The sequence below is a fragment of the Ranitomeya variabilis genome, chromosome 1 (genome assembly GCF_051348905.1).
Source record: "Ranitomeya variabilis isolate aRanVar5 chromosome 1, aRanVar5.hap1, whole genome shotgun sequence".
Classification (NCBI taxonomy): domain Eukaryota; kingdom Metazoa; phylum Chordata; class Amphibia; order Anura; family Dendrobatidae; genus Ranitomeya; species Ranitomeya variabilis.
The window spans coordinates 438261911-438283141 of NC_135232.1; the positions used below are offsets into that span (position 1 = coordinate 438261911).

General features: G+C 45.2%; 1 protein-coding gene across 3 annotated transcripts; it reads right to left on the reverse strand.

Moving 5' to 3' along the window:
* Window positions 1-2257: 2257 nt before the first annotated feature.
* On the reverse strand, window positions 2258-20779 carry RAD23B (RAD23 nucleotide excision repair protein B). Of its 3 annotated transcripts, none has more exons than XM_077249318.1 (10): window positions 20306-20779; window positions 16369-16450; window positions 16020-16099; window positions 13835-14109; window positions 12492-12547; window positions 6767-6894; window positions 4729-4903; window positions 4384-4511; window positions 4094-4270; window positions 2258-3692 (listed from the first exon to the last, which is right to left on the reverse strand). In XM_077249318.1, the coding sequence occupies exons 1-10, from the start codon at window positions 20369-20371 to the stop codon at window positions 3579-3581; spliced, it is 1281 nt and encodes a 426-aa protein (XP_077105433.1). In that variant the 5' UTR covers window positions 20372-20779; the 3' UTR covers window positions 2258-3578. The 3 variants fall into 3 exon arrangements, with proteins under 3 accessions (XP_077105433.1, XP_077105431.1, XP_077105432.1); XM_077249316.1 differs by having other exon boundaries at window positions 4094-4267; window positions 20306-20649; XM_077249317.1 differs by having other exon boundaries at window positions 6767-6888; window positions 20306-20637.
* Between the last annotated feature and the right edge of the window lie 452 nt (window positions 20780-21231).

The window sequence follows — 21231 nt, forward strand, 5'->3', positions numbered from 1 at the left end:
ATTTAAAATCTCAAAAATCAATTCTGTATGATCACTTCAAACTGCTTCCAAGGACAACTGTGAGGACCTCCAAGGAGAACTCAATTTGCCCGGAACTGGTATTTCTAGTTTGAATGCAAACATCTAGGCCTCTCCGCAAGTCCCCCACCAACAATTATGGTTCTTTACAGTCTAGGTACTATTATTTCCCCCTTCAACATGACTCATTTTCAAATACATTAATCAGGAAAAACAAACTAGTTAACGACCCATCAATAGGTCATCTTGGAACCTCATCCCCAAATGCTACCACTGGCTCCTAGTGATCCACAATCTTGTTACCAGACACCGTCAGGAGCAGCAGTGGAAAACTACCAAAACCCACAAAAATGGAGAGCAATTACTAAGCCTGGGATTTTACACACCAATCATACACAGCAGCTCGCTGGAGGATAATGAATCTAATTAACTTAATATTTGTTTAAGGGCCTTTCTACTACTCAGACAATTTTCTCAATTCCTATTCTCCCACATAAAATAAAAACAGCAGTTACGTCACGTGAGCCCTGCAGCCCATTGGCGGAACCAGAAGGGGAGAGAGCAGCAGCCCTCACACTTGCTCCGGGTAGAAGTTTCACTCAATGGAAGTGAAAGTGGCTGCAGTGTTCACATGACATAAAGAAGGCACTGAAGCCCCAAGAAACCTAGTACTAACGTCACTAGAACAGCACCGGCGATGAGTACAGACGGTTTATATTTTAAACAGAGGAATATAGCAATTGGGAAGGAGTTATCCGAGTACTGGAGCAGACGCTACATGCTTTATATCAGTTTCCCAAACTCCAGTCCTCACAGCCTCCAGCACTTCAGGATTTCCAGGTGATTGAATGGTTATTATTAAAGTAACAGAAACTGACAGGTTCTCTCACCTGTGCAATATTAAGGAAATCCTGAAAACATGATCTCTCTTGGGGGCTATGAGGACAGAGTTTGGGAAACACCAATCCAAATAAAAACAGGGCATCGCAATTGTCTGTGCATCACATTGAAATCTAGACTAGTGATCAGCCGGTGTAGATAACTGCTTTAGGCCGCATTCACACACTCCCAAACAGATCGCGGGACAGGAGATCTGCACCTGGACCGCGAATCCAGAACTTAATTTTTTTGGGCTTCCATAGATAATACCATCTGCCATGTGTTCTGGAAAAAGATGAACAGGTTTAGCACAAAAGCGTCATGTGCCAGGCCAAAATAGCTTGATAAATCTCTTTCTTATGCTTTGTTCTCGCTTTAAAATGAAATTTGCAGAAGTGAGAAACTTTCCCTTGTTTTACTCGAAGAGAGTCCCTCTTGTTGATCTTACGGATTCTGGTTTACTCACCCAACAGATATACCTACCTTGAATAGAAGGCTGACAAGCAAACTCCCACTGGTGTGGAGGTTGAGACCTTAAACAAAATCTTTTCCTATTTTGAATTTAGCTTTTTTGTGCATGAATGAGTGATTTAAGGACAAATGTGCCATATAACATAGTATGGTCATAAGTGAATTTCTAAGGGTTTGGGCACGCAGGACTGAGTAGCTGAAGACATTCCACAGAAAATTGCACAGCGTCACAAACCACAATGAATCAAGCAGATTTTGTTGCAAATTTCTTTTCAGAACTTATAGTTACCTAGGGTCCATCAAGTACAACCTTCCTCCACCAATTATACATTCTGCCACTAAATTATCTATAACCAGACTTGCATCAGGTATCACAATTTTGGAGGGTGAAATCTATAAACAGACATGCTGGAGCTTGAAACTCTCAATTTACATTGAGGATTTCATTTTCAAACCCAATGTGGTGATTAACTTTGGTAAAATCCCATTGATAATGCTGCTACTATAATGTGTTGTATATCTTCAGGACAGAAATTCCCAATGAAAAGACAAAAATTTATAATAGGCAACATTGCACACATAGGAAAAAGATGCTTCTACTAGACCAGTTTCCCAATCCCAACACAGGATTTTCAGGATTTCCTTAGTATTGCACAGTGAGAACCTGTGGCCCATTCTAATGCCTTGATAATAATTCCACCACCTGTGCAATACTAAGGAAATTCTGAAAACATGACGTGCTAGGTGCTGAGGACTGGAATTTGCAAAACATTGCACTAGACAAACGTACGACCAGTCATAAGACCCCAATCTGCATGAACCTTGACTCTCACCCATCTACACAATCACACAAAATACACTGCAATCAATGAATAAGCAGCAAACACTATACAAGGAGAAATTTTAATGTTTTGTGCATATTTTTTTTTCTTTTTTTGGGTTATACTTTTGTTTCCACTGATTGTTCATCTGTCCATTTACCCAATGTATAAGCAGTACATACACAGATATTCTTACAATTCATTTATGTCATGCCTTCTCTGAAAAGAACAGAGGATGTGTTGACCTCTCAAGCCCTGTCATGCCAGCTTCTTCCAAGCAGAAGGACTTGTTAATTTATTATGGGATGGGGGATGAAACTAAATACAGAGTGCAAAAAATAAAGAAAAATATATAATAAATCTTGCAGTTTGCCTTGCAGTACGTAGCTTGTAATGATAGTTGACTCGTTTAACTAAAGGTCTAGGATAAGTATCGGTTAAAATTTGCCAGACAGGTATAGAGGAGGGATTGCACATTCTCAGCCGACATGGAAAACAAGTAGTTACTGGGGGAAGGGTTGGATATGTTACTTAACACATCAAGTGGGTATCAACAAAAACTAAAGATAACAAAAAAAAAAAAAAAAAAAAATACATGCAAACTGTTTTTAAAACCTTTACTGCAATGTAAAATTGAAGTAAACGAGCAATTAGAAAGCTATTGGTTTTCAATTCCCTACACGGCAAGAAAACAGAAAAGTAAACCTCGTGTGCATACTGTTTTCTAAGTCAGAACAGAAAGTGCCCACTTCACACTTATTGATCGGGGTTCTCCTTAAATATCAGCAATTGGGATTTAATGGAAAGAAACAGCTTCAAAATAATTAACGTTCACAGCATTTACCAGGCTCCTGTGCACTAATTTCATTTTAATTACTCGAAGCAGCAAATAATCATCTATTTTTATTTTGGCATTTACATCTCACAATTTTCCTTAAGGTCAAAATCCAGTGTTACCGGGAAAAACAAAAAAAAAACAAAACCAAGATCTCCAGGTAGCACAGGCTATTTGCTATAGCAATGTTAGACGGAAAAATGGAAAGCAGAGCATTACACTAAATTTCTGGATCTATGAATACTAGTGAAGAAGAAATTGCATCTAGAAGTTAGAAGATTTTTTTTCAGAAGGGAATAAATGCCTGCTGAAGCTGGATTTTGGTTGTAATTTGCTCTCTTTTAGCTTTACCATAATACACGCTGAACTGCTCAATTATAGCAGATTGATGCTTTATGTCCTAGCTTGTCTGAGGTTTCCCTAACCCACCCCACCCATGACTACCATACACCAAATATTGTGGATATGAGCCCAAATCATCCCAGTAAATCCAGTGAGCAAAGTTAGTGTAATGCACTGGTGTGAAGTGAGATAAAAAATACAGTCTCTTCTTTTCAATCGTCATCAAAGTTCTGCTGTAGGAGAAAGTTGGCCGCAAGATTTTCATTCTTTTCACATGCAAAATAAGCCTGTACCACAAGTCCTTCAGGAAATCCTAGTGCTTTTAGCTGGAAAGGAGAAACAAAAAGAAGGTCAGCTTCAAGCCTGTGAATACAATCTAATGAGGTGCAGAACCAAACCCCAAACATGAAATGCAAGCATTTAATAGGTTCCTGAGACGAGAAGAAGGATTTTTAGTTTTGTGGTTAGAGCTTTAGTAAGACTATTGTTATCCCTGCTCTTTGAAACAAAGTCATGTAGGCAGGTCTAGTTCATGACTGACCACTATCTTTATATGCATTTGTACAGGGAAGACGGTCAATCTCTGTACCTACATACACCTAGACCTAGAAAGAGAAGGGTAATAAACAGATCAAACAAAGTATATTGAATTGGATCCTTTAGCTGCAGATCAGACCCCATGTTCAGGTTCTGTTAAAGAGTGTATAATGACATATCCTTTACTTACCCTTTCTATAGCTTCTTTTTCCTGAGGTGTGACTTGAATGTAGTTCATATGACCACTTCCAGCCTCAGCTGCTACTCCTCCTCCTCCACCACCTCCTCTTCCTCCACTCTGTCCACCCGATTCTGGGACTGGATCATTTAACATCTGAATGAACTGTTCCTGATGTTGACTAATCTGCTGTTTTTGAAAAAGAAGATTAAATGAATCTGCACATCTTGCCAAGCCCATGCGTAAATAATACCCAAGTAGGTGAAATGCCATGAATGCTCAAGGTCTAAAAAAGAATATACCTGCAGTAATGAGGGGTTTTCCCGTCCTATCTGCTGGAGAAGTGCCGGTAATAAAGAGGGATTCTGCTGAATAATTTGCCTCATCTGCTGAAACTGAGGCTGATTCTGCAAGAAATCAAGGGGATTTCCTAGAAATAAAATAAATAAATATTGTACATACATTGCACATCCAATGCCACAGAGAAATGCAATTAGTAGAACTTGGCTGAGTGAATTTTGTAGGTTACAAACATGCAAACCCTCTCTTCCCAAAGCAATCAATATAGAAAGTAGCATCCATATGGTACATTTATAAAGTAACTTACTGTTTCCCGTGAAAGGATGCTGTATATAGCCAAATCTTACCTCCAGCAGAAGGTGTGGATGGAGTAGTAGTAGTAGTAGTAGTAGTAGTAGTAGTAGTAGTAGAAGTTGCACCTGCCCCAGCCCCAGCTACTGTGGGGAGAGGCTGAGTAGGAACACTACTGACTGCCTGCGGCGGGTCAGCAACTGCTTGACCTTCTCGATCACCTGGAATTCCCTGAAATGGGAAAATAAAAGAATGGATCAATGGATGACTTACACTTTTGAGATCATATTGGCGATTTAGAAAGGGCGTAATGAGGTCACCTCTGATCGACAATCCCATTTAAAGGAGATGTGAAGTCTAAAACTACAAGTTACGTGACTGCAGACTTGTGAATCCTCTCACTGCAGGCACAGCACGCGGTGAGGATTCTCCAGTACCTTACTGTGACCACAAGTATGTAATTTACATACAAGCGGTCATGTGCCGACTAGACTGTATCCAGCCCCACTCAATGCAAGTGTACAGTCTAGTTGGAATGTGGCCAGAAGCATGCAAATCCTATACTTGTGGTCACATGAACAATCGCTGCCGGCACTGGAGAATCCTCGCAGTGCACGCAATGATAGGATTCCCAAGTCTGCAGTCAGAGTCACTGCAGACATGTAGTTTTAGACCGGACAATCGCTTACGATGCAAGAGCGTGCTCCAGAGATCCCGGTCCGCTACAAAACAATGCTTACAAGCTCAACATAAATGAGCTTGTGAGCACTGTACATGTTCTACTGCCTAGCTCATAGTGACAGGAACTATCAGCCAATACCCATTCATGAAGATGGGAAAACTCATGGTCCCCAATTCATTACTGCAGTTTATCACTTTTATGGAGGGATATGCTCCATTTTACTGGCTTTAATATTTCTGCCTTATGCTCTGTACATTGAGAATTTTTAAGTGGTCTTTATTAAGTTTTTTTTCCCTTTGACAACTTTGGTTTATGTGGATATGCGACATTTACCAAATGTTGCAGTTTTTTTTTTTCCTTGTTTATTGCATCCTACTGCGGTCCCTGCCTGAAGTAAGGTTTCTGGAAAAATTTTCAATCTGAGGCATTTTTTGTGACTTTTTAAAGAATTTGAGACTTTTGATGCTACACAGCTTCAAAAACTGGTCAAAGACAAAAATGGAAGAAAAAACAAAACAAAAAAAAAACGCATTTTGGATTTTACACACACAAAAAAAATAAATAAAATTTATCAGTGGTGGATACCACAAGGCAAAAGAAAACGGACATAAAAATAAATCACAAATGATGAACTTGGCCCACAGTAGAGAGACTGGAGGAAACACCTTTATTGTGTAAAGCAGAAGAAAATGTTGCTTTTTTTGCTAAAAAAAAAAAGAACAACCACTAATAATAATTATATATGCGCATGTTTGCAATTTTGTGTCACTTTTGTGGTGGGAAAGTAGGCAACTGGGTGTGGTTAGACAGCCAAATAGTTCTAAGGGTACGTGTCCACGGTCAGGATGGCCAGACTGTACACATCCGGGATCATCGCACCCTCGCATAGCGCCCTGTGATATTACTTGCGACGACGCAGCGTCGCCGCAGGTAGCACGGACATGCTGCGATCTGAAAAGACGCGCAGCATGTCCGGAGTCGCAGGGAAGTCGGATGCGTGTCTCCACGCATAGTGGACATGGGATTTCATAAAATCCCCTCCACTATGCTGGAACATCTGGACGCTGCGTGTTTGACGCTGCAGCTCTGCGCAGCGTCAAACAAGCAGCGTTTACTGACTGTGGACACATACCCTTAGGCTTTAAAAAACGCAATTTTCACAGAAGGGTGTGATGTAAAAGCTGAAGGAACATAAAGAGACAAATTTACCAAACTTTAGCATAAATTTCAGTAATGCTGCCTTCAGCAAAACACCCCCTCATAATAAATGTCACATTGCCAAGTAAAGTAAAAAGGGAGTCGGACAAAGTGCAAAGATAAGAAAAGGAATGAGCACATTTGTTTCAATTTTTTAGAAAATCTCATTTTCTTTCATGCATTGTAAGGCTGGAAAAAGATGAGGCCATGCTTACCATTAGGAGGTACTCCACAGCCCTGTCAGGGTTATTGAAGCTAGCTCTGAGGGCCGCAATCACCTGTTCTCGCTCGTAGCCCATTGACATTATCTCTGTCACCATATTCTCATATGACTGACCTGTTACTGAAACAACGAGAATGACATGAGGCAGTGGACAGCAGGAATCCTCACAACTTTGTACTCAACCATTTGTAAAGCATAAATATCTCCTCACAACTTTGTACTCAACCATTAGTAAAGTATAAATATCACCAGTAGGCCACGTTCACACATTCAGTATTTGGTCAGCTTTTTACCTCAGTTTTTATAAGTCAAAACCAGGAGTGGAACAATCAGAGGAACAGTAATAATGGAAACACGTCACCACTTCTGTATTTTATCACCCACTCCTGGTTTTGGCATACAGATACTGAGGTAAAATACTGACCAAGACCTGAAGGTGTGAATATGGCCATATTCTTATTAAAAAAAAAACCTGTCTTTGGCATAAATTAATAGCGTCCGTAATAGCATTTCATTGATTACAGCCAAGTTTTTGGGGCATGTATGCATGGCTTCAGTAATTATTCCAGGAGACATTTTAGGTTACGGCCTGATATGAACTCTGCTTTCTTCCATTTTATAAGCGATCATTGACAAAGGCATGATATGTTTGGCACACAGACTATCTTCATATGCCATGACTCCGGGGAGAGGCACTAAATATTGGAGGGTATCTCCTACAGGCAAATAAGCATATTACTATTTTCAGAACTTTTTACCTCTTCTTTTCAATGTTCCCATCATATTTGGGTCACAAATCACGGAATATACAGTAAATGACAAAATCATAGGGGGAGAATAAAGTTTATATGTTTCAGTCAGAAGGGTGTCACCAAAATGTCACATCTCCAGACTCAACAGTCACCATGAAAGTGCAACAGGCAGCATGTTGTGGAGCAGAAAGAGCTGAATAGACAGATATATTCCGTATATATTAGAGCAGTGTTTCTCAAACTCCAGTCCTCATGGGTCATGTTTTCAGGATTTCCATTGAGTTGCACAGGTGAGACAATTTCTGATGCCTTGATGATACTTCCACTACTTGCTCAATACTAAGGAAATCCTGAAAACATGACCCGTGGGGTCCATGAGGACTGGAGTTTGGGAAACACTGTACCAGAGTATAAGCTGAGGTACCTACTTTTGCCACAGAAAACCGGGTAAGCTTATTGACTCGAGTATAAACTGGATATGTATTGTCCCCCCTCATCCCTGCCCTGCGTGGCTCCTCCTGTCCTGCGTGGATTCCCCTTGTCATGTCCTGGTATGCATGGCTCCCCCTGTCCTGTCATGTGGCACCCCGTTGTATGAGCATGGCTCCCCCGGTCCCGCATGGCTCGGCTCCCCTGTGCCATGGTTGTATTCATGGCTCACATTGACCCCCCCTCCTCACACCTGCATCTCCATCCCTGCACCTCCCCTCTGCTCAGCGGTCACGTGGTACCGCTCATTAAAGGTAATGCATATGCGCTCCATGCCTATGGGAGTGGAGATGCGTCCATATTCATTACCTTAATGAGCGGTACCACCGCTGAGCAGGAGGCGTGCCGGGACAACGGAGATGCAGCGATGGAGGGTGAGTATGGTCTCTTCTGTTAAGGACTTATAGTTACAATATAGTACATGCCTCATGTCATTTTCGGCACGCGCTAGCGATGTGCCGTTCTTTTGTGGCACGCCGCGGACGCTGCTTGCAGTGTCTGCGGCGCGCCTGAGGTCCGTTCCCCGCTCTGGCAGATCGGGAATCTGCGCTAGCGGGGACGTTTAACGCGACCCCTAAAAAGACATTGCGTTAGCGCAATCTGCTAGCGCTAAACGGATTGCCCTAACGCAATCTGAACCTAGCCTTACTGGGGGACATAAAACCTTGGGATAGGCTGCTGCCACCTGGAGGCTGACACCATTATTGCAATTAAATAAAATTGGCTCCTCCTCGGCAGATTAAACCCTGCCTGCTGGAGCAGGCACCCTCAGTTTTATGAGAAAGCAGTAGGAGGAGAAAAGAATTACGACAAGAAACATAACTGTACACCTTAACGGACAACCCTAGCCCCAACCCTAACGGGAAATGGTAATATATACTTTTTAAAATTTTATTATTTTTCCCTAACTAAGGGGGTGATGAAGGGGGGTTTGATTTACTTTTACAGCGGGTTTCTTAGCGGATTTTTATGATTGGCAGCTGTCACACACCAAAAGACGCTTTTTATTGCAAAAAATAGTTTTTGCGTCTCCACATTTTGAGAGCTTTTATTTTTCCATACTTTGGTCCAGAGTCATGTGAGGTCTTGTTCAAGAATTTTTTTAATTTTTTTTCTTTTTTTTTTGGGGGGGGGGGGGGCGGCGGCGTTTATACCGTTCCGCATTTCGTAAAATAAAGTAGTTTAATTCTTGGGGTTAGTACGAATACAGCAGTACTGCATCATGTTATAGGGTCAGATCGCCGGTGAGCCACCTCCCTGCAGGACCCGGATGCAGCCCCACGGCCATTTTGGATCTGGGGCCTGCAGGGAGGAGGTAGGAGACCCTCGGAGCAACGCGATCACATCGCGTTGCTCCGAGGGTCTCAGGGAAGAATGCAGGGAGCCCCCTCCATGCCCAATGCTTCCCTATACCGCCGTAACACTGCGATCATGTTTGATCGTGGTGTTCCGTTCCTGGGGTTAATGTGCCAGGGGCGGTCCGTGACCGCTCCTGGCACATAGTGCCGGATGTCAGCTGCGACAGTCAGCTGACACCCGGCCACGCTGCCCCCGTGAGCGTGGCCGATCGCATATGACAAACTATCCCGTCGGTGGTCATAAGGGCCCACCCCACCTCGACGGGATAGTACGTCATATGTCAGAAAGGGGTTAAAAAGATAATCATTCAAAATTTGAACATTGCAAATTTTTTGAAGCTTTTGTAAAATTTGATATTTTTATAAACAAATGCAGAAAATATCATTACCATAAAGTACAATATGTCACGAAAAAACAAACAAACAAGCGTTCCAGAGTTATTACCACAAAGTGACACTGGTCAGATTTAAAAAATTTGTCCAGGTCACTAAAGGGTTAAAAAAAATAGGCAAAAAAATAAATAAATAAAATCAAAATATAATATGTTATCCAAAATGGTAACAAAAAGCCAGCCCGTTACACAAAAAAATGTTACGGGTCTCTGAAAACAAAGACTACTCAAAAATTCAGTTTTTGTTTCTTTATTACAGCTTCCAGATTTTTTTTTTTTAACCACAAAAACTATACAAGTTGGCCATCACTGTAATAGCATCGACTCGGAGAATCATGTATAAATCCTATCCAGCATATATATATTTTTTTTTTAAATATAAGCATTTGTTAGTTATCAGTAATATTTTTTCAGTGTATGCATTAAAAATAGTTAACGTTTGCCATCTTGTGCCGTTTCCAGCATGGCTCCGGTCTTTTTTTGGATCATGTGACTGCTCATTGTGTTTGTGTTGACCGGAATTCACACTTCTCAATGTAAGACTCAGAATGAGGCTCTCATTAACTAAGGTCCGCAATATGAACTGGCAAGAAAGCCACATGCCGGAGCAGAAGATCGGAGCAGCGCTGGAAACAGAAGACAGCACCGCTGAGTAGTTTAATGCGCACACTAAACATACAGTTGGTACAGAAAGTATTCAGACCCCTTTGCATTTTTCACTTTGTTTCATTGCAGCCATTTGGTAAATTCAAAAAAAGTTCATTTTTTTCTCATTAACCCCTTTCTGCCATCGGACGGAATAGTACATCCGATGGCAAATTCCCTGCTTTGATGTGGGCTCCGGCGGTGAGAAAAAAGCTCCTGGGGTTAATGTACACTCTGCACCCCATCTCGACTTTGCAAATTTATTAAATAAGAAACACTGAAATATCACAGTCAAAAAGTATTCAGACCCTTTGCTCAGACACTCATATTTAAGTCACATGCTGTCCATTTCTTTGTCATCCTCCTTGAGATGATTCTACTCCTTCATTGGAGTCCAGCTGTGTTTCATTAAACTGATAGGACTTGGTTTGGAAAGGCACACACCTGTCTATATTCGCGTATGTGCACACGTTGCAGATTTTGCTGCGGATCTGCAGCTGTTTTCCATGCGTTGTACAGTACCATGTAAATGTATGGAAAGCAAAATCTGCAGTGCACATGCTGCGGAAAAAAAAGCGTGGAAACGCAGTGTTGTTTTTCCGCAGCATGTCAATTCATTGTGTGGATTCCGCAGCGGTTTACACCTGCTCCATAATAGGAATCCGGGAAAAAAAAGCGGCAAATCCGCGGGTGATCCCCAGTGCGGTTTACCTGTGGATTTTCAAAAACCTGTACGAAAAAATCCGTACACTATCCGCAACATGTGCACATAACCTTAGACCTCACAGCCCACAGTGCATGTCAGACCAAATGAGAATCATGAGGTCAAAGGAACTGGCCAAGGAGCTCAGAGACAGAATTATGGCAAGGCACAGATCTGGCCAAGGTTACAAAAGAATTTCTGCAGTACTCAAGGTTCTTAAGAGCACAGTGGCCTCCATAATCCTTAAAGGGAACCTGTCACCCCCCCCCCAGGCGTTTTTAACTAAAAGAGCCACTTGTGCAGCACTAATGCTGCATTCTGCCAAGGTGGATCTTTTAGTTTGGGTCCCTGCCACTGCTGAAATAATCGCTTTTGTAATTTGTCCCTGATGCCTTGAAATATACCTGGGGGCATGTCTTTTCCCCTGGACAGAAACACCTCCCAGCCACCACTCCATAATCTGCGCGCCGGGCTCCGCCTCCTCTGCCTTCATTAATGTCTCACACAGGGGCTCCCGGATTTACCGCCTTGTCAGTGACCACCGTGGTGCGTCCCTCGCTTCCCAGACGCCATTTCCCGGTCGGAGCAGCTGCCGCAACAGCGACCACTTTGAGGAAGTGAACATGCAGCAGTCTGCGTGACTGACCAGGACCGCCTACTGGACCTGGGTGCGCAGAAGCAGTAGGGATTTCATAGCATAAAAATTCAAGTAAAACTTCTCCCACAAACTATATATTGAAAAGAAAAAAACACAAGGCGCCCCCAATGTGTCACACTGTATATGAATAAATACAGACTTTGTAGGGAATGTGCTCACCTATTGCAGTTGTGAAAATAGGTCACAACTCCCATGCAGGTGTAACCGTAGCAGCAGGTCTCCACAGAAATCCAAAAGGATGTTGGGGGTAGTAGTCTTAGGCAAAATGAAGACCGCGCTCACGGAATATATTTTAGATCGTTTATTTGAGCCTACGCATTTCAAGAGCGTTCCTGCTCTCTTCCTCAGGGCATGTAATACATAATACAATATGGAGTATATTTATAGAAAGGCTTTCTATAAATATACTCCATATTGTATTATGTATTACATGCCCTGAGGAAGAGAGCAGGAACGCTCTTGAAATGCGTAGGCTCAAATAAACGATCTAAAATATATTCCGTGAGCGCGGTCTTCATTTTGCCTAAGACAAACTATATATTAATCTGTTCAGCTACTCCTGCTCCATAACATGCTGATAGATTGCACAGCATTTCCAAGCTGACAGGTTCCCTTTAAGCAGCTCTACAAGATATGCAGTGTGGACAGGAAAAGTGTCGCTCCCCTCCCCTAACTTTTTATTACATACAACAACAAGAAAAAAGAAAACATTAAACCCACCCAGTGCGCTTGTGGCATCTTCAAATAGGGAAGGTCGAGAAGAATCACTGGGTATACTAGAGTAAAAAAATATATATATATATAAATATAGTTACATTGAATTGGTTACAACAAAGCCAATTAACAGGGTGCACAGTACGCAGGGCTGTGGAGTCAGTATAAAATGCATCAGTAGTACTATGCAGGATGTGCTGTAAATGGTTTGCTAAGAATTTGGGAAAGTTATGAAATGCCCTATAAATGTCTGTTCTGTTCCTGATCTAAGGATCTCGGCTCTTAGGTGAGATGAATCTGTGCCGCACTTTATGTACATGCTCAGTAGTGACCAGTGCTGTGGAGTCGTAGATGAGATGAATCTGTGCTGCACTTTATGTACATGCTCGGTAGTGACCAGTGCTGTGGAGTTGTAGGTGAGATGAATCTGTGCCACACTTTATGTACATGCTCAGTAGTGACCAGTGCTGTGGAGTTGTAGATGAGATGAATCTGTGCCGCACTTTATGTACATGCTCAGTAGTGACCAGTGCTGTGGAGTCGTAGATGAGATGAATCTGTGCTGCACTTTATGTACATGCTCAGTAGTGACCAGTGCTGTGGAGTTGTAGAGATGAATCTGTGCTGCACTTTATGTACATGCTCGGTAGTGACCAGTGCTGTGGAGTTGTAGGTGAGATGAATCTGTGCCACACTTTATGTACATGCTCAGTAGTGACCAGTGCTGTGGAGTTGTAGATGAGATGAATCTGTGCTGCACTTTATGTACATACTCAGTAGTGACCAGTGCTGTGGAGCTGTAGATGAGATGAATCTGTGCTGCACTTTATGTACATGCTCAGTAGTGACCAGTGCTGTGGAATCAGGGAAATGGAGGAGTTGGAGGTTTGGCTTACTGACTCCACAAGCCTGATCGTACGTACGTGACATCTGATATGAAAGATTCACTAGTGGATACAGATCATTTTAAACGAAACCATAAAACAGATGTGAACAGGGTCTTATGTGTACGAGACAAAAATAAAGGTGGCCACAGACATTCAGAATCCGTCTGCCCAACACTTGATTTACCAACAAGCTACTCACACACATTCATGTATTCCAAATGGGATGAAAGATGCTGCTGGCAGACATTCCCTAAAGTGAGAGCAAAGGATTGGGAATTCTGACATTAAACTTGTCTGATCATTCTGTCCCACAGCTTAGGAAGAGGTGGTTGAAAGGTCATGGTGAAATCGGCAGGTCAGGCTTACACAAGTCCAATGTGTATGACCACCTTTAGATCATGCTAGCAGTAAGTGACCAAGCAATTAAGTGAGGAGCAGGAAAGGCCGGAGGATCACACTTACCTGCACTCAGTTGAAGTTGGGCTCACTGTTTCCTCAGGGCTTTCGGATTTCTCTTCAGGTTTAGGAACAGCCTTAGGAACAGCATTGATGGGGAGCTCTGTAGGCATTGGACTAGGGATAGGGATGTTCGGATTGGGATAAGGGAGAGAGAGGGCATTGGTTCGAGAAATAGGTGTGTAGGATGTCAAGGGTGGTGATGCAGGGATGGCACTAGCAGTGCTGGCAGGCTGGGATGGTGCTGGAGCTGGCACAGATGAACCACTTGCTGCCTTTGGCTTGAAAAGAAAAAAGAAAATCAATCACAAACACTGATATGTTATTCTTGCTTAAAGGGAACCTGTCAGCAGGATTGTGCACAGTAACCTGCAGACAGTGTCAGGTCGGTGCCGTTATACTGAATGATGATACCTGGGTGATGAAATCCGTTTTGTGGTTATAAAATATATATAAATTTATATATATATTTATATATATATATATATCTGAATTTAATTTTTAAAATGGCGCAATAGCAGCTGTCGGTGTATATAGCTGTGGTCCAATAGCTGCTACTGTGTAGGCACCACCATCTTGGAGAAGGAATTTTTTGCTTCTCCAGCAAGATGTAGCCGCCGGCGCATGCCACTTAAAAAAATGTTTCTTTTTTCCTATCTGAAGAACATTAAACATATTATTGAGACATGAAACATGCGATTATGCTGCAGCGCAGGAGGGTTTTTTCTTTAGTATGTACAGATCTTCATTCTGTAAACTAGGGGGCAGGTCAGTGAGGGATCAGCGACCTGTCAGTAGCCATCAGTATGAATACCTAATCAGAGCACCACATGAAGACCCCACACAGGTCGCCCCAGGGCACGAGCATATCTTTAACTAAAAACTGAAAAAGATTACCCAACAACCACAAGACGGATTTCATCACCCAGGTATCACTTTAATCAGTATAACGGCGCTGACCTGACACTGTCTGTAGGTGACTGTGCACAATCCTGCTGACAGGTTCCCTTTAATACCCGACGTGATGCTCTTTGCAATATATAAGAAAACATTGCGTATAAATCAGATACACGTACAAAAGTTCATAGGCATCCCACGTCAGATGTTCACACCTACAGCAAAGGGTATTTACAGGGGGACTGGAACTCTCCTTCCTGCGGCCCCGTGGATCCAGAGCAAGCTGCTTCAGATGGGACGCATACTTCTGAAAAGGGGCAGACAGAGCTCCATAGCAACCTGCTCTGGATCCACAGGGGGTATAGGAAGGTATGACTTGGTATGATTAATTTTAACCCCTTACCAACATCTGCTATACATGTAAAAGTCCCCTATTGGGACTAAAAATATACAGTAAATAGTATAAATAAAAAAATATATATATATTTTTTTTAAATATGATAAAAAAAAAACAAAAGCTCCAAAACAAGCTTAAATCATCCTCTTTGCCCTCATTAAAACAGTCATTCAAAAGTAAAACTCATCTTGTAAAAAACAAGTTGGCAGAAAAAAATGTTATCAAAATCCATCCTTGCCTTAAAAAATAAATAAATAAATAAATAAAAAAAGGTTACTGTCGGACAACCCTTTTTAAAGCACTGCTCCAGTGATTTGTTTTTTACTATACCAGTGCTGGAGTGGTGCCATGAATGTAAGTTCTCTGACCCTACTATTATACTTACCAGCTGCCATCTTTAGCCTGACTTGAAGTCAGAGGTATCGGTCACAAGCTCGCAGTATAGGAGTGCCTCGTTGTGGCTCTCAATGACATACTGAGTAGTGACTTCCGGATCACCCAGCGAATAATGCAGCGATCCGGTAGGTCACAACCTGCAGAAGACGACCAAAGCGGTGCTGAATACTGATGAAAATGGCTGGTGAGTATAAGGTTAGGGGCAGGGAACTTACACGAGTGACCTGTAGCCTTTTGATGTATTAAACATTAGCCCACGCTAGATAGAAGAATGCTGATGTAGGCAGCAGGGGGGTCAGTGTTTCCCAATCTCCAGTCCTCAAGGCCCCCACAGGGCAGGTTTCCAGGCCAATATCGTACAGATGATGGAAGTATCGGGCAGCAGGAAGTGCCCCAGCTTCTGTGGAGCACCAAGTAATCCTGAAACATGGAGTTGGGGGCCGCGAGCTCTGGAGTGTGAGGACCCGGCCCTACATTACCAGGGTGCAGGTAGGAACTTACTTTTGTCACCATAACCACTACAAAGTTTTTCTCGTCAATCTTGTATTCCTTGAGCGCTATGTCATCATTCAGGATTTTTCCTAGAATGAAGCAGACAGGTTATTAGACACTGGACAGCAGAAGCCCTCTTCAGTAGATCAGGCCGTGTTCACACTAGTCTGGCGCAGGAACACGGCAATCTGTAGCCCTCGGAGTCACATTAGAAACACTGGAACCTAATGGACACCATTCAAACCCAACGCAGTCTTCCCTACTAACAGGCCAGGGTGTTAGTGTGACCCGAGCTGCACAACGTTTACTACTTCTCCATCGTGGGATATATTCTGCACTCCTCGGTGCCAGTAATTACCTGCATAAATTAGTTTTTGGCCAGCGACTGGAAATGCATCCTTTCCCTTCTCTTGTTCTATTTTCTCTTTCAAAGCTTTAACCTGTTAAAAAGGAGATGGAGTTAGAGAGGCGATTCTTATTGGCATGTTATAAGAAACCAGCGAGGTATATGGCGCACAGCTCCCTTCACTGTAATGGCCATTGCCCACAACGGCGGTTTGGGTCTGAATCATACGAAGCGTACGATCAAATGGTGACGGCTATCCAGTTGTACAAAAATACATTTTTCTTTTCCTTGTTCGGCAAATTCCAGTGCTTTCTCTAACCAAACCCATGATGCTTTGCCCTGTCCACATAGCCAGTGCCAGGCCTGCCTTCTGTGTACCCATCTTTGCCCACCCATCCGACCTCATTGGTCAGGACTTTGCTCCTGCACTGTTCTACACAGTCGCTATTTCACTGCTGGATCAGCGTGAGAGGAGCCATTCTGGGATTTATTGCCCTCTTCATCCCCAGCAATACTGCACAAATCACCAGCACTGTGCTTATTACATCCATAATGCTAATACTGACGCCCATCCCCCTGTGTGTGTTACATCACCTTATCTCCTAGTCACAATTTATTTGCCATTATGGCTCCTAGCACCCCCGTGTACTTCAGCGCCTGACTCCTAGGCCCCCATTAACTATAGAGCAGGCACCAACTCCCACCACTGTGTACTATAGTGCCCCCTCCCCTTGTGTGCTAGTCCAAGCTCCTTGACCCCTTACCTTCGTGCGCTCCTAGCCACCCACCAACCTCCCGTGTGCTTTAGTGCCAGCTCCAGGGTGACTATAGCGCCTGTTCCTACCCCCCCAGTGTGCTGTAGTGCCAGCTCCTCGCCCCTTCCCCACAAGTACTATAAGGTCACAGAATCCCACGTGTGCTATAGCACCCGCTACCAATACCCCCACTGTGTGACACCCCCCACCGTGTGCTATAGCGCCCGCTACCAACACCCCCCACCGTGTGCTATAGCGCTCGCTACCAACACCCCCCACCGTGTGCTATAGCGCTCGCTACCAACACCCCCCACCGTGTGCTATAGCGCTCGCTACCAACACCCCCCACCGTGTGCTATAGCGCTCGCTACCAACACCCCCCACCGTGTGCTATAGCGCTCGCTACCAACACCCCCCACCGTGTGCTATAGCGCTCGCTACCAACACCCCCCACCGTGTGCTATAGCGCTCGCTACCAACACCCCCCACCGTGTGCTATAGCGCTCGCTACCAACACCCCCCACCGTGTGCTATAGCGCTCGCTACCAACACCCCCCACCGTGTGCTATAGCGCTCGCTACCAACACCCCCCACCGTGTGCTATAGCGCTCGCTACCAACACCCCCCACCGTGTGCTATAGCGCTCGCTACCAACACCCCCCACTGTGTGCTATAGCGCTCGCTACCAACACCCCCCACTGTGTGCTATAGCGCTCGCTACCAACACCCCCCACCGTGTGCTATAGCGCCCGCTACCAACACCCCCCACCGTGTGCTATAGCGCTCGCTACCAACACCCCCCACTGTGTGCTATAGCGCCCGCTACCAACACCCCCCACCGTGTGCTATAGCGCTCGCTACCAACACCCCCCACCGTGTGCTATAGCGCTCGCTACCAACACCCCCCACTGTGTGCTATAGCGCCCGCTACCAACACCCCCCACCGTGTGCTATAGTGCCCGCTACCAACACCCCCCACTGTGTGCTATAGTGCCCGCTACCAACACCCCCCACTGTGTGCTATAGCGCCCGCTACCAACACCCCCACCGTATGATATAGCGCCAGCTCATGGACCCCCTCCGGTATACTATAGGGTCTGCTCCAAGCAGTTTACTATAGTGCCTGCTTTTAACAACCCCCACCGTGTCCTATAGTGCCCGCTCCTGGTCCATTCTCCGTGTACTATAGTGCCTGTTTCTGCCCCCCTCAGGGTACTATAGTGCCCAATCCTAGCACCCCCTCCCCCCAGTGCGTACTAGACTACCTGCTCATAGTCACTGCCCTGTTTACTATAGTGCCGGCTCCTAATTTCCTTAGAAAACCCACAACTTCCCATTTTCAGGCCTGTATGCCTCTGGGAGGTGGACACAGATGTATACTGTGGTCCAGTTGACATGTCTGGAGTCCGTTTTTTGTTTTTTTTTGGGTGGAGGAGTTTTCAGATGAAAGCCCAGAAGGGGTTACTGAATGGGTGCCTTAATGCAATGTGGAAGCCTCTTAATCATCACGTCTAATTACATAAGGTGACCTTGCATTATCTGTGAAAGGCCGAAGGTAAAGGAAGGTCTGTTCAACCGGCATAGCAGCAGTGCATGGCCTGCTTAACGTGTAATCATTTCATCGGTTTGTTTTATGGTCTGGAGGTTGCAAAGTAGTAAAGCATATCGGTGGCAGTCTGGGCTCTTAGGTGCCCACCGATAGCCAAAATATGCAGAGTTGGAATGGGGCTAAGCTCATCCCATCAAAGTTTACTCCACATTAGTATTGTGAATTGTGCCAGAAATGTACACCAGGCCCCAACTGAAGAAACATTTTTGGCCAAGGCGCACACCAGTTGTAGACTGCACTTTACTCATTAAGCGCTATGAGCTTACTTCCATAGTCCAGATCATTAGGACAGGCGTGCACAGCGTTGGTCTGAAAAAGCTAGGCCAGACCCTGTAGTGCTAAAATAGTAAAACTGCACAACTGTAGTAGCAATGGAAAGGGTTAATGGTCACTAGCACTGCACCAAGAACGTTGTTAAAATAGAAGTCCAAAATGTGGTATGGACCCCCCCACACACACACTAACTCCCTCAAAAACTAAATTTAAATAAATTACATGCATGCAAGTGGTAAAATAAAAAAAAAATAAAAAAAAGATCACATGATGGCTATGCTGATGAAAAAATAAAGTTATGGCTCTTTGAATATGGGAAAAAGGGGTCTTCCCTAAGGGGACATCCAATTAAATACAGGGCTACCAAGAAAAACGCAATGCAACCTAGGACTTGAGCTGGAGTTACACAATGTTACGTAAGGAAACTACTTCAGCAAAACAGTTTTTCCCTCATCTCTTACTAAATCCCCATCAGCTATAGAGAGCCCGCAAGATTTCAGCCTCCACATTGCAGCTGGTGCTGAGCAGTGGGAGGTCTCAGCAGGGAGGAGGGACACTGAGGAGCTGTCAGGCTAGCTGGTGGAGTTCAGGTTCCATGCTTTCAGATCTAGGCATGGGTCTCCTGAGCAGAACTGCAGAGCCTTATGTATGGCAAGTGGGAAGAGTCACGGCCTTTCCGTGCAGCACGATCCATACTGACATGGATGAGTGCAAGTACACCAGCCTCATCAAGTCTAACAGCTCTCTTCTAATGTATAGAGTTAGCAGTGGGACATCTCCACAGAGTGTGCTACGCCTCACTACTACACAGGTCACACCTCATGAGGGCTGCTGCCGAATAACAAGCCCTATTTATGTAGCGCCAACATATTCTGCAGCACTTAGCAGAAGTCTGGGGTGAGGCTGAGCGGCTTCTGAGCTGAGGAGGACATGCAATGTGTGGGCCCTCCGTGTACAGCACGCCCAGAGCACGCCGCGCCCGAGCCACCAGCCAGCTGACCGGCTCACTCGGCCTCTGCGCGCCACATCACGCTATATACTGCCGCGCACACCACGTGGTCTCGGCCACGCCCCCCAGTCACGTGCTCCCCAACCAGCAGGCAAACACGGGCCGAGAACGCGCAATAGTCGCCCCAACCCCCTCCTCACTATTAACTCTGTCACTGCCATTGCCCCCAAGAAGTCCCCGAATGTGGGAACAGTCGCCCCGTTAGCGCCAGTAGCCGCTGCGCACAGCCTCACGTAGTCCGGGCCTAGGCCTGCACCGCGCACAGTGCGCCCGCCGGGAGCCGCCTCCACCCCTCAGCCTTACCGTCTCCTCGCAGTCGATTTCTATCTTGAAAGTCTGCTGCTGCAGCGTCTTCATAGTAATCTGCATGGCGGCGGCGCTGTGTGACCCTCCCGGTCCCGCAGTCTCCTGGGTGTTCCGGCCTGGTAGAGCTGAGCAGCGGCGAGGAGCAGTTTCCCGGATGCGAGGCTTCCGATCTCTATCTCTCGGCCGTTAGTGCTCTGTAACGGTGTGATCTCAGGGTCGGGCGGTCCGCAGATGCCCGGATGTGCGCTCCTGTAGATGACGGTTATTTCGCTGTCTCATCAGCACGGCCTGACCGCCGCCATCATGACTTCGCTCACTGCCAGGCGCGCGGGCCGCACGACGCATGCGCACGCTCACAAGGAGGCGGGGACGGTTGCCTGGCGTATGGGCGGAGCCTAGAGAGTGATTTGACTGGTCTGGTCTCGCCAGACGGCGGCCGTGTTAGAGGCCTCTGATTGGTTGTGGTGCGGTGTGGACAGCGTGCACCTGCCTCCCGTATATCATTCCCGTCCTCCTCGGTATGGCGGTGACAGCATGGTCAGCCACTTATAACATGGGCGGCAGGGCTGTGCGGGGTCCCCGGCGGTAAGGTAGAGCCGCAGTCTGCGCCTCAGTGTGCGCCTCTGCCCCGGTATGCGGGCCGCTGCCACACGTGCTGAGGGCTCTGTTCACACACGCCTTCTATTAGGAATACATTGTATATTTCCACTCCGAAATCCACGCAAAAGTCATCTTTAACTTAGATTCTTATGATGTTGAAGGACTGCTCCAAGCAACAAGTAATCCCCTAGCCACTGGATAAGAGATTGGTCATGGGTGTTAGGGCTAATGGGGGGGCTCATACTGTATACAGGGGGCCATGTGGGGGCTCGTACCGTATACAGGGGGCCATGTGGGGGCTCGTACCGTATACAGGGGGCCAT

Bases quoted from the DNA above. Each gene is read 5' to 3' on its own strand.
- RAD23B (XM_077249318.1), bottom strand. From the start codon at position 20,371: ATGCAGATTACTATGAAGACGCTGCAGCAGCAGACTTTCAAGATAGAA. The intron at 6,895-12,491 runs GTGGGTTTAATG...TCGTTGTTTCAG, and splicing joins AGATGCCACAAGCGCACTGG to TAACAGGTCAGTCATATGAG. The intron at 3,693-4,093 runs GTAAGTAAAGGA...TCTCCTTTCCAG, and splicing joins AAAAAGAAGCTATAGAAAGG to CTAAAAGCACTAGGATTTCC.